We start from the raw sequence: 14,588 nt of genomic DNA, 5'->3' as shown, positions 1-14,588 counted from the left end.
CTTTGTATGGGAAGGGTGATAAATAAGTAGAGATGAAAGAAATAAAATTAAAACAGACAAACAGAAAATACAACAAACAATACACAAACAAAATGGGTTTCAGATTCCAAGCTTCTAAACAAATTTGTTTCTTAGAAGATTTTGTTAGTGTGTGAGTGTATGCCATGTGAATATATTAAAGAACAAACATTTGAATGGAAATGTCTCTTACTCTGTATGGTAGATTTAAATACTTCAGTTTGCAGACTGAAATAATCTTAAGTCTTTGTTTATTCTTTGTTTTTCTTGATTGTGTTTGGTTAAACTGTAGTTATTTGTATTAGGCTGTAACTGTTTATAACATTGAACAAGATAGGACTGAAATTGGGTTTAAAAGAAGTATAAGAAGGCGAAGTGTTTAGCACTTGTGTTTAAATAAGTGACTGACTTGTGTCTGAGTGCATTTCAGATTGTGTTATACAGCCAAAAATGAAAGATTTTGGATTAAATACTGCTTTATATTTGCTCCTTTCATTTACAGATAGTCACATACTTAATTTATTATAATAGAATCTGGTGATCATGAAGCTCATAAAAATGTTTTAAAATATGGCTGTCAATCTTTGAGTTTAGTCACCTGTAAGAATTTAGTCTCTGTGGTTAGCTTTTAGATATGGGGAAGACAATTTTCCCTACACCTTACCCACTCCTTTTTATTTAGGGTCACCGTTGAGCCTTTATGGTTTACTATTGTTGTTATATGCTGTCAAGCTGGAATCAACTCATAGCTGACCCTCCAGCAGGTTTTCAGAGAATATATATGACTCAAGAGGAGATTGCTCCTTTTTTCCCCATGAGTACTTTATTAATTTGAGTATTTATGGTGATTTTTTTAATGAATAGTATTAAAAATATTGCTGTTGCTCAATTCCATTGTTTCTGTAAGTCTCTACTTTTCAATTTCCCCCACTTTTAATCCATTCTGTTTATGTCTTCATTATTAATCTTTACAAATCATAGTTTTACAATAGTAATATTTTCAGTGCCCTCTGCCAGTCACTATCTTTTTCCATTCTTTATACTCATACAACATAGTTCCTGTTGTAAAAATGGAAAAAAAAATCCCATAACCTTAAACCCAGTTACCAAGTAGAATCTAACTTATAGTGACCCACCTTCAAGTTTCTGAGGCTGGCTCTGTTTTCTTCCCAGGAGCTACCTACTGGTGCCTTTGAACTGTCAGAGGTGCTCCCCCTTCCTTTTTTTTAATATTGAAAATACTTTAATTTCCCCCTCCCCCATTGTTGCCTCTTCTCCCCTGCTTTCTCCCTATCCTCAGTCCTCCACATAGTGCACCTCTAGTTTCAGATTGTTGTCATGCATATAATGCCTATTCCTTCTGGACAGTTCTTCCCCATCAGATCTAATGTAGTGTTGATTATCTATCCACTCTTTTCCCATTTTCTCCCCATGTCTGTCCTGTTTTTATAAGAGCAGTATAATACAGTATTTGTGATGCTTACTTGTTGGTTAACTGTATATATAGCACACTAAGAACTATGCTAACAATTTCTGTTAGCAGAAATCTTCTCTTCCAGTTAAATTAACTCAACCTGTCATTTCATGGCAATATATGGCCTCTGAGCTTTCACTCATATTGTTTTCCTACACTAGATATGTCCTCATGTCTTTCTTTTTCCTGTCCTTCATGATTCCTGCTATATTCTTCCTCCCCTCGTTTAACTTTATTCTCATTTAGTCTTTAATGTGCAATAGCATTTAATTTGTTTTATGTTGTTTCCTAGTTTTATTGTGTTCTCACTTTGACTCAGTGACTAGATGGTATACTCTTTAGGTGAAGAATTTCTTGTTTTACTTCTTAGGATACAAAATACTAAGTTCTCATTGATTAATTCCCTTCCTTGCTAATTGTATGATTGTCAATTTTTTTGCTTGGCACTTAGTAGTAATTTTGTTTTATCACAGTTGCCCATGATAATGGTTGTTAACCATTGTGTACATAGTGTGAGAGAAGTCATCCATAATCACTGGTGTACTGATCAGTGTTATTTTTATTTGACAGCGACAAATCCATGCGGAATTGATAATGGTGGTTGTTCCCACTTATGTTTGATGTCTCCAGTGAAGCCTTTTTATCAGTGTGCTTGCCCAACTGGAGTCAGACTCTTAGAGAATGGAAAAACCTGCAAAGATGGTGAGAACGGGAAACAGTTGAATCTTTGTGATTTGTTTTATTTCTCCTTAAGACAGTACTATGGGCAGATTAATTTCACAATTTTCACAAATGGTTTTATAACAGAAGTATTTATTTGTGTCATCATTTGAAATTATTTTAATATTTAATAACATGCTGTTTTTTTAGACTCATTACCATTTCGTTTTTCTGTTAAATCTCATGTCATTGAGATTTACCACTGGTACTTGTGGTATTTCTGGGAAATGAGTATCACTTCTCAGAAACAGTAGCTTTTTTAACAATAGTTAGTACTCACAAATAAAGAGCAAGGGAAAATGTTTATTAAACTTCCTGTTATAAAGAATATCATGAGACATAGCTACATTTCCCAAAAAATTCTTGAAGAATTATCTGGAATTATCCTGTTAACAACATAGAAGTGTTTTCAGAAGGAAACAATGACGTATTATACTGTTTAAAGCAACTTTTTTTATACTTTTACAACTACACTTTGTTTCTTTTCCTTACTCTCATAAATCTCTGTAGAGAAAAGAACTGATTTAGGATATTTCTGGGGACTTGTTTTCTAGTTAATGTATGTGAATGCTATTTTTCATTCTTTTCCTTTTTGTTCATGGTCTAGTTCTCTACCACCAGCAAAACCTAGTAAGAAGATTGTATATGTAGAAGAATCTTCTTTCTCTGACTTTGAAAAGCAGAACTTTTTTTTTTAGCGGTGTGTTAGAGTGTTCTGGCAAGGGGTCAGAGTTGAAGAGATGGAATTGAGTTCATATACAGGATGTTTGTCATGATTTGGCATTGATGAATTGTCCTCACAGTCAAAGGTGAAGCTGGCTGACTCTTGTCAGTCGGTTTCCATGGCAAACAGTAATTTGGTTTCAATCTAAAACAAAAGGTTTTTGTAATGTTGCATCTTGTTTAAAAACGTAGCCTGACTTTAAAACAGGATTTATTTTATTCCCATACAGCAACAGAAGTGCTTATGCTTAATTAGTACTTGAAATTTCAGATCTACATTTGGCATATAGTAGTATAGTTACCTTAAACTAGCTGGTTTGTTTTGTTCACGCTTTTAAAATTAACTCTGCTAACTTGACAACTTAGTTTGCAAAGGTTTGAGCTGACTGCCAGTCAGAGGTTTAGCAAGGATAGTCACTTGTACAAAGTTATTCCCACCTGGAGTCTGCAATGGCATTTTGGACTGTATTTTCTTTAAGTTAAAATTAATTGATAAATAATGGTAGAGACAAAAAACCTGATGTTGAGAGATGTCACTCCTCTTTTCAGCTTTGTCTACTATAATTCCGTATTAGTGCTTGAAATGAAATTGGCAAATCAAAAACCAAAACACAACAGCTTTTACTTTGGCTAGGATACTTTCATGCTCTTCCAGTTATCAGTCTGCTGCTGTCTTTGTTATCCTTTTAACGTTAGGTAATTTTTTGTTGGTTTTTATTAGAAGATTATTCTCAGATTAATTTTTATTGACTCTTAATTTTAGGTTCAAAAGATTTAATAAATTGCCAGGCTTAAATCTCAGTGAAATAAAAATTTGAAATTTTTCTTAAATTATTATAATAATTAGGTGCTGTCACTTTGAGTAAGACTCATAACGGCCCTATGGACAATGGATCTGAACTTAAATCTGTGCCATCATCATCATCCCTGCTATACTTGGGCCCATGGTTACAGTCATGTTTTAGTTCATCTTGTGCTTTATTATTATAAGAATAATATAATACATTAGTTGTTAATGAAATGGATTACTGTTTAATTGATTCTGACTCACAGCAGCTCCGTGGGTGTTAGAGTAGAGCTGTGCTCCTCAGGACTTTCAATAGCTGATTTTTATTTTATTTATTTTTTTTTTGCATTGTATCTCCAGGCCTTTCTTCTGAAGTGAGTTTGAATATATTTGAAATTCTAAACTTTAAGCTTCTGGCCAGTCACATTAACTGTTTACACCATACAGGGACTCGTCTAGTATTTGTTAAATACTTACTTAAAAGGAATCCTAGCAATCCAGTAGAATCTCTTTTTTGCCAGGTCCATAGGGAGTTGCACTGGTAATCCAAAGGCAATGAATGCCTCACTACTGGTTCAAATCAGTAAACAACTCCAAGGAAGAAAGATCGGCAATTCTCTTCCATGTGATTTACAGCCTCTTAAAAATAGCATTCGATGGTCAACTGAGTTGGTTGTGATTCGATGATAATGAGTTTTAGTTGAGTGGTCCAACAGTTAACTGTGCCTCTGCTGTCTGAAAAGTTGGACATTTGAACCTGCCCACTGTTTCCTTAGGAGAAAGACCTAACTCCTGCAAAGATTACAACCTAGAAAGCACTGTCGGCTGGTTCTTTTCTGTCACACAGATCTGTAGTGTAAGTCAAAATCAACTTTACAGCACTTAATAACAGCAGCAAGTTAGATAACAGACACCTTTCAGAATAGTTTTGCTTTTTATCTGTAATACTTGTATAATCTTATTAGGTATAATTGAGTAAACTACCTTTAGAGAGATTAGATATTTTGCTTCAAATAAAATTCTTCCAGATACCCATATCTTAATCTCAGCCACAGTTTTATGTTTAGTAGGTCCTTCTGTTTATTGATGCTGCTCCTTTTCCATAGATTTTTTTTGTTCTTAAATCTATTCTATATTGCTCTACATGTCTTTCTAGAAAACAGCAGTTTACAGTTAATAAAAAGAATGTGCTTTAAGTGTATAATTCTTTGAATTTTAGTAACTGTATAGAATTATGCAACCATCACGGTAATCTAATTTTGTAATACTCTGATCCTTCCCAGAAGATTTGAGGCCTATATTTCTTTACCTTTTGAAAATGCTTTTTTAAAAAGGTTCAGTATTAAATATCTCCTTTCTCTGTTAATACTTAGCTCTCAGCTTTTTGGTCATTACTTAATCTCTTTATTCATTATACCTTTAAATAGCATTCTAATTCTCAAGGCTGTACAATTAACAAAACCAGAGAGTGGACCAAAACTTGCTTTAGAGAGCTCTACCATTCTAGAGCTTGATCTTACTAGACTCTTCCTATTCCACTGCATTGATTAATCTGTTTTTCAATTCGTGAAGAGGTTCTGCACTTTTTATTTAAAGTGGCTAAACTTTGCCTGTAAATTACAGATTATTTTTAATTGATTTTACTTTTTTGCTCTAGGTGCCACTGAATTATTGCTTTTAGCCCGAAGGACAGACTTAAGGCGTATTTCTTTGGATACACCAGATTTTACAGACATTGTTTTGCAATTAGAAGATATCCGTCATGCCATTGCCATAGATTATGATCCTGTGGAAGGCTATATCTATTGGACTGATGATGAAGTGAGGGCCATTCGCCGTTCATTCATAGATGGATCAGGAAGTCAGTTTGTGGTCACTGCCCAGATTGCACATCCTGATGGCATTGCTGTCGACTGGGTTGCACGAAATCTTTATTGGACAGACACTGGCACTGATCGGATAGAAGTGACAAGGCTCAATGGAACCATGAGGAAGATCTTGATTTCTGAAGACTTGGAGGAACCTCGGGCTATTGTTTTAGATCCTATGGTTGGGTAAGAAGCTCTGTTGCTGTGCAATGTTTTTGTTTTCTACAGATCCCTAAAACATTACTAAGATCATAACATAAAGTATCTTTTCAGTGACTATTTATAAGTAATTGGAATAAAAGTTTCAGAATTGCTAGCATAGTTCCTTAAATGTTTAAAATATTTTTTTTTAAATTAAGGAATTGTTTGCTAGTTTCCAAAATTGCTTTCTGATTTTAGTGTTGCCTGCAGATTTTATGATTGCCCCATAACCATGAAAAATATTGAAACAAATTATTTTCAAAACCTTTTCTCTTCCCCTAGAAAATTTAGTTTCATTCTATTTTTAGTATTTTTAAAGTGATAAAAAAACCCAAACCTTACTACATTTCCCCAAATATTAAGATCTTTTCACCTTGATTATTAAATTTAAAAAGCATAGTACCTATAAGGACAGAAAACATGTTTACATAAGCAGCTTAAAAAGTAGTATGAAGGGTTTTTTTTAATAAAAAACCCCAATCCTTTAAAAACCCTTTCTAATAATCCTGGAAATTCTTTTTAAAACTTCACAAGGCCTTGCAACTTTACTACTAATAATTTTACTTGCCATAGTATCATGATCCCAGCATAAAGAAATAATGATTTCTACATACTCACTACTGTTATTTGTTATTAAGAGACTTAGAGGACCAATAAAGTGACAAATTGTTACTTAATTTTATACCAGAGCCTTGGAGCCACTTAAATTCTCAGCAGTCACAAGCATTTCTTAGCAATGCAGAAAGAATTAGTTGTTTTGGAATTCAATTGGCCTTCTGAATATTACTACTAGAGTAACTTTTTTATGTCTGAGATAATAAGCTACCAAATAGAATAAAAATTTATAGGAAGGAGCTCAAAGTGTTTTTGGAGAAATTTAAGTGAAAATGCAATTATATGTCTCAAAGATGTTTTTCAGGACCAGTTCTTGAAAGATCTGACAGTTGTCGGATCAGTAATCTGATTTTAGTATATGTGTTGCTGACATGAGCACCTGTGAAAGGAATGCATGATTAAGTATTGTACATATGACAGCAATATGGGACAAGAGGTGGATTCCAGAGTGGACTGGAGAAGGGGGAAAGAAGGGAAAAGGAAGAAGATGTGCAACAATGAATAAATGAAAACCCAGCCTTTCTGAAACTTTGTTTAAAATCACAAAAAATAATATTTTTTTAAAACTCTTAAAATAGTAAATCTAACAATTTTCTGCTAAGTTTTACACTGCTATTATATAATTTTGAACATATTTTTGTTATGTATAAGTCTTATTTTTTTCTTTATTTTTAACTGATCATGCCGGTGTAATATGTGAGGTATGGGTATCACCTTTAATATACATAAAAGTTATCTCTTATTACCTATTTTAGCTGATTTTCTTTATACTTTTATAGGTACATGTATTGGACTGACTGGGGAGAAATTCCAAAAATTGAGAGAGCAGCTCTGGATGGTTCTGACCGAGTTGTGTTGGTTAATACCTCGCTTGGTTGGCCAAATGGTTTAGCCTTGGACTATGATGAAGGCAAAATTTATTGGGGAGATGCCAAAACAGACAAAATTGAGGTTTGTTTCTTACTTTTTAAAAAAAATACCAGCCTTATAATGGTGATTTTCTTGTTTTGTGTTTTTTTATATTTGTCCTGCTAAGATTAATAGCACACTAATTATGAGAAACCTCAGGTCAGCATACTCCTAAATGCTTAACCAGTTGAATAAGTTCATTCTTTATATTAACAGCTCCAGCTGTGGCTTAGTTCCCCAATTCCTCTATGTAGGTTCAAAGATTTGTTAAAAGGTCCTTCAGGGACTTAGACCCTTCAAGGAAATGATTCAAATGACTGTAGGTGTGCAGGCCGGGTTTTTTGTAGAAACTGGTGAGCAGTGGGCCAGGCTGGATGCAGCAGGAAGGTGAAACACAGTCACGCTGTGCTACAGCTCCTGTGTTGATGTTTTCACACACCCTCTAGTGTAGAGAGTACTCTTTTTATATTGCTTCTTCTGCTGTTGATGAGGCCATGCTGATTTGCAAGACCACGTGACTGCAGTTAAGGTAGCTGGATACTAGAGGGGCTAACTGATGGCTGAAAAACAAGACAGCTTTTAGTCTAACACCACGATTTGGTTTTGGTTATTTGCTGTAAATAGTCTTGCTACTTTACATTTATGTCTAGATACCTGAGGTATCTTTTGCAGAAATGTTACTCAGCATCAGTATTCTCCATTTACTCTTAAGATTTCTGAAGCATATTGGCTTGAGAAATGGATATTTTGTCTTAAGATTTATGTGAATTGTTTTCTTTATTATTGGTAGAGTCTCTTTCTGAATTCCCTATAGGCAATTACTGAATATCATATCAGTTAATACTATATTTTAAACCAGGAAACAGAACTGATACACATACAACTTTCTGTTGTTATTAAAATCTCAACTTATTGCCATTTAGTTGGAACTGACTCATAACTGACCCTCCAGTGGGTTTGAAAGGCTAAAATTACATAGGAGTAGATTGTTTATCTGTCTCTCACAGAGCTGTTGATGGATCCAGACTGCCAAAGAGATACTGCATTTGGGTTAGCAGAACAACTCCCTACAAACTACATTATTAGACCTCCACTTGTGATTACTAGTGGTGGAATAGTTAGTATTATGATGATTACATGAAAAGTTTTAATTATTTATAGGCAGTGTGAGAAAAAGAATAGCCAAAATTTAGAGGAAAATGATGCCATATGACGGATTATATATTTAGCAACATGAATAGAATTATGTTAAAAACAATGAGTGATCTATAAAATGGGCAAAAGACATGGAAAGACTTTTCACAGAAGAAGGTATTAGAATGATCAACAGACACATGAAGAAACTCAAAATCACTGGCAATAAAAGAGATGCACATCAAAACCACAATGAGATACCATCTCACTTGAGTAGCAGTGGCAAAGTTTAACAGGGCAGCAAGTAATAGATGTTGGAGAGGATATAATGGGATAGGAACTCTTAAACACTGTTGGTGGTATTATAAAAGGGATTGTAAAAAACCACTCTGGAAAGCATCTTGACATTTCCTTAAAAAGCAAAACATAGAAATTACATATGACAAAGCTATTCCACTGCTTGGAATATACCCTGAGAAAATGAGAAGGAGACCTATATACACCAGTGTTGATAGCAGTGTTACTCACTATTGCAAGAACATGGAAATAGTCCAGATGTCCAACCACAATCAAATGGATTGAGAAATTATGGCACATTCACATGATGGAATACTATGCAATATGCAGGAACAATAATTTTGAAAATCGCTACCTAACTTGGGAGGGACCAGAGAGTATTATGCTAGGTGAACTTACAGAGTCCTACCTAACTTGGGAAGGACCAGAGAGTATTATGCTAGGTGAACTTACAGAGTCCCATAAGAAGATAACTAGGAAAACATGTATGAGCATCCAAGTGGAGAAAGGTTGGAGCAGAGGGGTGAGGATGGACAGGGGGCTAATCATAGAGTCATACAATTTGATGGGTAGAGGGAGGGGTGGGTAAAGAAAATGGGAAAGATCTAGTGTGTAAAACAATGTATGTGAACTGTGTAGGTAAACTAGTATAAAATAAAAATTTTACTTAAAAACAAACCAGAAACAAAAATAATCAATAGTACATATTGTTATCTCAGTATTTTTAATTGCATATATTTTTATAGTGGAGGTAATTATTTTACCTCCTTAAGAAAAATAAGAAATTCAAGGACTACAGTATTATTAATAAGGCAAAAGTTAAAAGTTCACTTTTCAGACTATTACCTTCTTGGGTCTGCTTGAACACAAACTGCCAACTAATCTCAGTTGTGTATTATTAGCTGTGAACTATGCTTAAGTATCTTGATAGAAGAATACTTAGAGCAGTATAGTTTACATAAAAGAAAGACACTTGATTTATGGTGTAGGGATTTTCAAAATCTCATATTTGGATTTGTCTTTGCCTTTTTTTGTTGTTGTTAGAGGATTTTGGTAAATGATTGAGTAGCTTGAAAACAAAAATCTTTCCTTCTTTTCTTCCTTCCTTCCTTCTTGCTTCCTGCCTCCCTCCCTCCATCCTTCCTCGTGGCTGAATACAGTGTTCTTTATTGATGGTACATGACAGGATGGGCTCTCCAAGCCCCTCCTCTGTCTCAGGGGAACTGGGTGGAAACTGTCAAGGATGTGAGATTGTCAGTGTGTGGGAGAATTGAGTTTGGGTAAAGACTCCCCTACAGACAGCTGAAGGGGTGTGTGTGTGTGTGTGTGTGTGTGTGTGTCTCGCTCTCTCTCTCTCTGTCTCTCTGTCTCTCTGTCTCTCTCTCTCTCTCTCTCTCCTAGTGCTAATTCTGGGGCTGGTGTTCCAAAGGGCTCTTATTCTTTGGAGGCCATGTGAACCATCAGGTCAACCACCCAGTTGCTGTAGCCAAATTCATTGTCATACCAGCAAGTGAGTTTGACAAAGTGGTTGTTAAGGGCAATGCCAGCCCCAGCATCAAAGGTATAAGAGTGAGTGTCACTGTTAAAGTCACAGGAGGTCTTCAGTGTATCCCAGGATGCCCTTGAGGGGCCCTTCTGATGCCTGCTTTGCTGTACTGCTTTCTTGATGTCATTATATCTGGCAGCTTTCTGCAGATGGCAGGTCAGATCCAAAACTGACACGTTGGGGGTAGGGACATGGAAAGCCATGTGGCTAAGTTTCCCATTCAGTTCAGGGATGACCTTGGCCACGGTCTTGGCAGTGCCAGTAGGTGCAGGGATGATGTTCTGGGCAGCTCCATGGCCATCATGCCACAGCTTTCCAGAGGGGCCATCCACACGGTCTTCTAGGGGGCATTGGTGGCATGGTCTGTGGTCATGAGTCCCTCTATGATGCCGAAGTTGTCATGGATGACCTTGGCCAGTGAAGCCAAGCAATTGGTGGTGCAGGAGGCATTGCTGACAGTCTTTGAGAGAGTTGTCATACTTTACGTGGTTCACACCCATAATATACCTGAGGGCGTCAGCGAAAGAGCAGAGATGATTACCCATTTGGGACCACCCTTCAAGTGAGCCCCAGACTTCTCTTATGTTATGAAGACACGAGTGGACTCCACAACGTACTCAGCACCAGCATCACCCCACTTGATGTCGGTGGGATCTCACTCCTGGAAGATAGTGTTGGCTTTCACATTGATGACCAGCTTCCATTGTCAGCCTTGACAGTGCCATTGAACTTGTCATGGGTAGAATCATAAAGGACCATATAGACTATATAGTTGAGGTCAATGAAAGGGTCATTGATGGCAACAACATCCACTTTGCAGAATTAAAAGCAGCCCTAGTGACCAGGCATCCTATGCAGGCAAATCTGTTAACTCCAGCCTTCACCATCGTGTCTCAGGGATGTGGCTGAGGCTACACAAGAAGAGAGGGCAGTCTGTTGATTGAAGAGGAACGGAGCACCAAATGTTTTGTTTCTAGTGGGAAGTTTTCAAGTATTCTTTTCTGCACTTCAGTTTATTTTATTTTAGATAAAGAAATTCTTTCAAAATCATGTAATTCAAGAGGAATACAGATAAAGAAATAACCTCTTAGGGAAGTTCTTTTAAGAACAAAAATAAATATACATTTTGTAAGTATTATAGATAAAGCAAAGTTTACTTATTTTTCCTTGTGAATACTGACAATCATAAAGGTAGTTCTTTCTGACATTTTTGTTCTTCTTAAGCTATATACAAGTTCAGGCTCCTTTGAAGGAAATAGCAAAAAATAAGGCCCCAGGAATACATGGTATACCAGTTGACATATTTCAGCTAACAGATGCTGCCCTGGATGTGTTCACCAAGTTGTGCCAAGAATCTGGAAAACAACCACTTGGCCAATTGACTGGAAGAGATTTATATTTGTTCCCATCCCAAAGAAGGGTGACCCAACAGAGTGTGGAAACTAGAGAACAATATCATTGATTTCACATGCAGGCAAGATTCTACTGAAGATTATCCAAAAACGACTAGAACAGCACATCAGCAGAGAACTGCCAGAAGTCCAGGCTGTGTTTAGAAGGGTCGTGGTACTAGGGATATTATAGCTAATGTTAGATGGATCTTAGCTTAAAGCAGGGAATACCAGAGGAATGTATAACTGTGTTTCATTGACTTTGCAAAGGCGTTTGACTGTGTGGATCATAACAAACTGTGGCTGTCTCTGAGAAGAGTGGGAATCCCAGAACACCAGGTCATGCTAATGAGAAACCTATACTTAGACCAAGAAGCAGTCATCAGGACAGAGCAAGGAAACACTGCATGGTTCAGGATTGGGAAGGGCGTATGCCAGGGATGTGTCCTTTCTCCATACCTTTTCAACCTGTATGCAGAACAGATCATCCGGGAGGCTGGGCTCTATGAGGAGAAATGTGGGGTCAAGATTGGTGGAAGATCTATCAACAATCTGCGTTATGCAGGTGACACAACCCTGCTTGCTGAAACTGAGGAGGACCTGAAGCGACTGCAGCCTCCAATATAGATTGAGGCTCAGTGTCAAGAAGACAAAGATTCTCACCACTGGGCCAATTGGCAGCATCAGGATAGATGGTGAAGAGATTGAGATTGTTCACAGCTTTAGTTTGCTTGGCTCCACAGTCAACACTCTTGGCACCAGTAGCCAGGAAATTAAAAGATGTATTGCCATGGGAAAGTCTGCTGTTAGCAACCTCTTCAAAGTTCTGAAGAGCCATGGTGTCTCTCTGGAGACTAAGGTGCATCTGATACAGGCCATGGTCTTTGCAATCACTTGTTATGCATCAGAGAGTTGTACAGTGACTAAGGAGAATAGAAGAATTGATGCATTTGAGCTGCGTTGCTGGAGAAGAGTATTGAGGGTACCATGGAAGGCTAGGAAAACAAACAGATTTGTCCTGGAAAGGGTTAAACGAGGTGGCTCCTTGGAGACAAGGATTCTAAGGCTCTGTCTAACATACTTTGGACATGTTGTGAGGAGAGACCGGTCCTTGGAGAGGGACATCATGTTTGGGAGGGTGGAGAGACAGCGCAGGAGAGGAAGGCCCTCTATGAGGTGGATTGATTCACTGACTGTGATAATCGGGATGGGAGTGTCAGATGGTGCGATTGGCACAGGACAGAGCGAAGTTTAGGGCTGTTGTACATAGGGTCGCTGTGAGTCGCAGGCGACTCGACGGCACATAACAACAACAACAACCAGTTAGGGCTGTTGTACATAGGGTCGCTGTGAGTCGCAGGCGACTCGACGGCACATAACAACAACAACAACCAGTTAGGGCTGTTGTACATAGGGTTGCTATGAGTCGCAAGCTACTCGATGGCACTTAACAACAAGCTGTATATGTGTATACTATGTCGTCAGTTGTTTCTCCACATTGTTTCTCCATTTCTGCGTGGAACCAGTATTCTTAAGTCATCCCAGACTTACTGTTATATAGTTGACTCTTGTTCTTTGTTCTTGGTACTTTACTTGACAGATTGATTATTTAGTATTAGTGGTGTGAATCATTAACAGAGTTTTTTAATGCTAAATCTGCTTTTACCACTTAGGTGTGTATGATGTGTTTTGAAAGAATAAGAAAGTGGAAATTTTGTATGTGTCTATCTCAGTGACCCTGTGGAATTCTTTAAGTTATACATCCAGAGACTTCTCTAATTCAGTATCAATTATTTGTCAGTATCTTTCTACAGACACAGAGGAAATGGAGAGAGCAAGTTTTGTTCTTCCATTTTTATTGAGTGATGATGTGTAAAATTCCCAAGACATGGCATCCAAGGAAAGAGCACAACTCATCATCTGAATTAATCTTGTAGAATTCGAGGAGGCTTACTTTTAGTCTTCATTTCTAAGACCAGAGTTGATTATAGGAACAACTGCCACTTATTCATCTTACCTCCCTTGACAGTAGATAGATAATATTGAAATTTTTAAGTTTTGCCAAGATCATTTAGTTAAATGTTTTTATTTCTAAAATTATTTCTTAGCCTCTTATTCCCTTCTAGTGTTAGCCACTTTCTTAAAAAAGCATTCCTTCATTTTGTCATACCCATAAATGAAACTTGTTTTTCCCATGAATTCTAAAGTAGCAGTTTATTTTTTTGATAGTTACATTCTTTTTTGGAAGACTGGGGCAATGATTTGGAATCAAATTCCTTTAAGTTTGTTTATAATACCTTTAGGAGGAACTCTGGTGACTTAGTGGTTGGGTTGCACTGCCAACCCTAAGGCAGTCTGTTCTAATCCACCAGCAGTTCCAAGGAAGAAAGATGGACAATTCTGAAAACCCACTGGAGGGTCAGTTATGGGTTGGTTTGGACTTGATAGTACATAACAGCAACAACGTCTAATACTTTTACAGAATCTCCCCAAAACCAAACCTACTGCTGTTGAATCAATCCCAACTCATAGTGTAGTGATGCTGTAGGACGGGGTTGCACTACACCATGTAGTTTTTAAGGCCCAAGAGATTGGCAAATGATTAATAGTACATTGCTTATAGCACAGTAAGCTCTTGTGTTTTGATTGACCCTGTTGGGGTGGAGCCCAGAAGATACTCACTTAATATGCTTTCTGTTCACACAGTGGAGATTTCCTTTGGTCACCTTCCTACTTTATCTTTTTGTAAGTGGGAATGTGGCCAATTGGATAGTGGATATATTGGGGAGCTCAGATTTAAAGATAAGGGGAACCAGGTAATAAGAATGATGAGTTGGATTTTATAGTCCGTTTTTACTTTTCATGATTTCAGAAAGAAGGAATAGCTTTACCTCAGGTTTATAAC

At 37.0% G+C, this 14,588-nt stretch overlaps 1 protein-coding gene across 2 annotated transcripts in view; it reads left to right on the top strand.

Moving 5' to 3' along the window:
• The window catches only part of LRP6 (low density lipoprotein receptor-related protein 6), a 207,224-nt gene that overhangs the window by 126,610 nt on the left and 66,026 nt on the right, over positions 1-14,588 (top strand). For both annotated transcript variants that reach the window (XM_006888411.1, XM_006888412.1), the window contains exons 5-7: positions 2,063-2,194; positions 5,380-5,776; positions 7,186-7,357. In XM_006888411.1, coding sequence (XP_006888473.1) covers positions 2,063-2,194; positions 5,380-5,776; positions 7,186-7,357 — 701 coding nt within the window. The remainder of the gene's footprint in view (positions 1-2,062; positions 2,195-5,379; positions 5,777-7,185; positions 7,358-14,588) is intronic.

Source organism: Elephantulus edwardii, unplaced genomic scaffold (genome assembly GCF_000299155.1).
Source record: "Elephantulus edwardii isolate Elephantulus edwardi_28Jun2011 unplaced genomic scaffold, EleEdw1.0 scaffold00067, whole genome shotgun sequence".
Lineage (NCBI taxonomy): Eukaryota > Metazoa > Chordata > Mammalia > Macroscelidea > Macroscelididae > Elephantulus > Elephantulus edwardii.
Note: the sequence above shows the minus strand (reverse complement) of the source record. Positions and strands in the feature narration are given on the sequence as shown.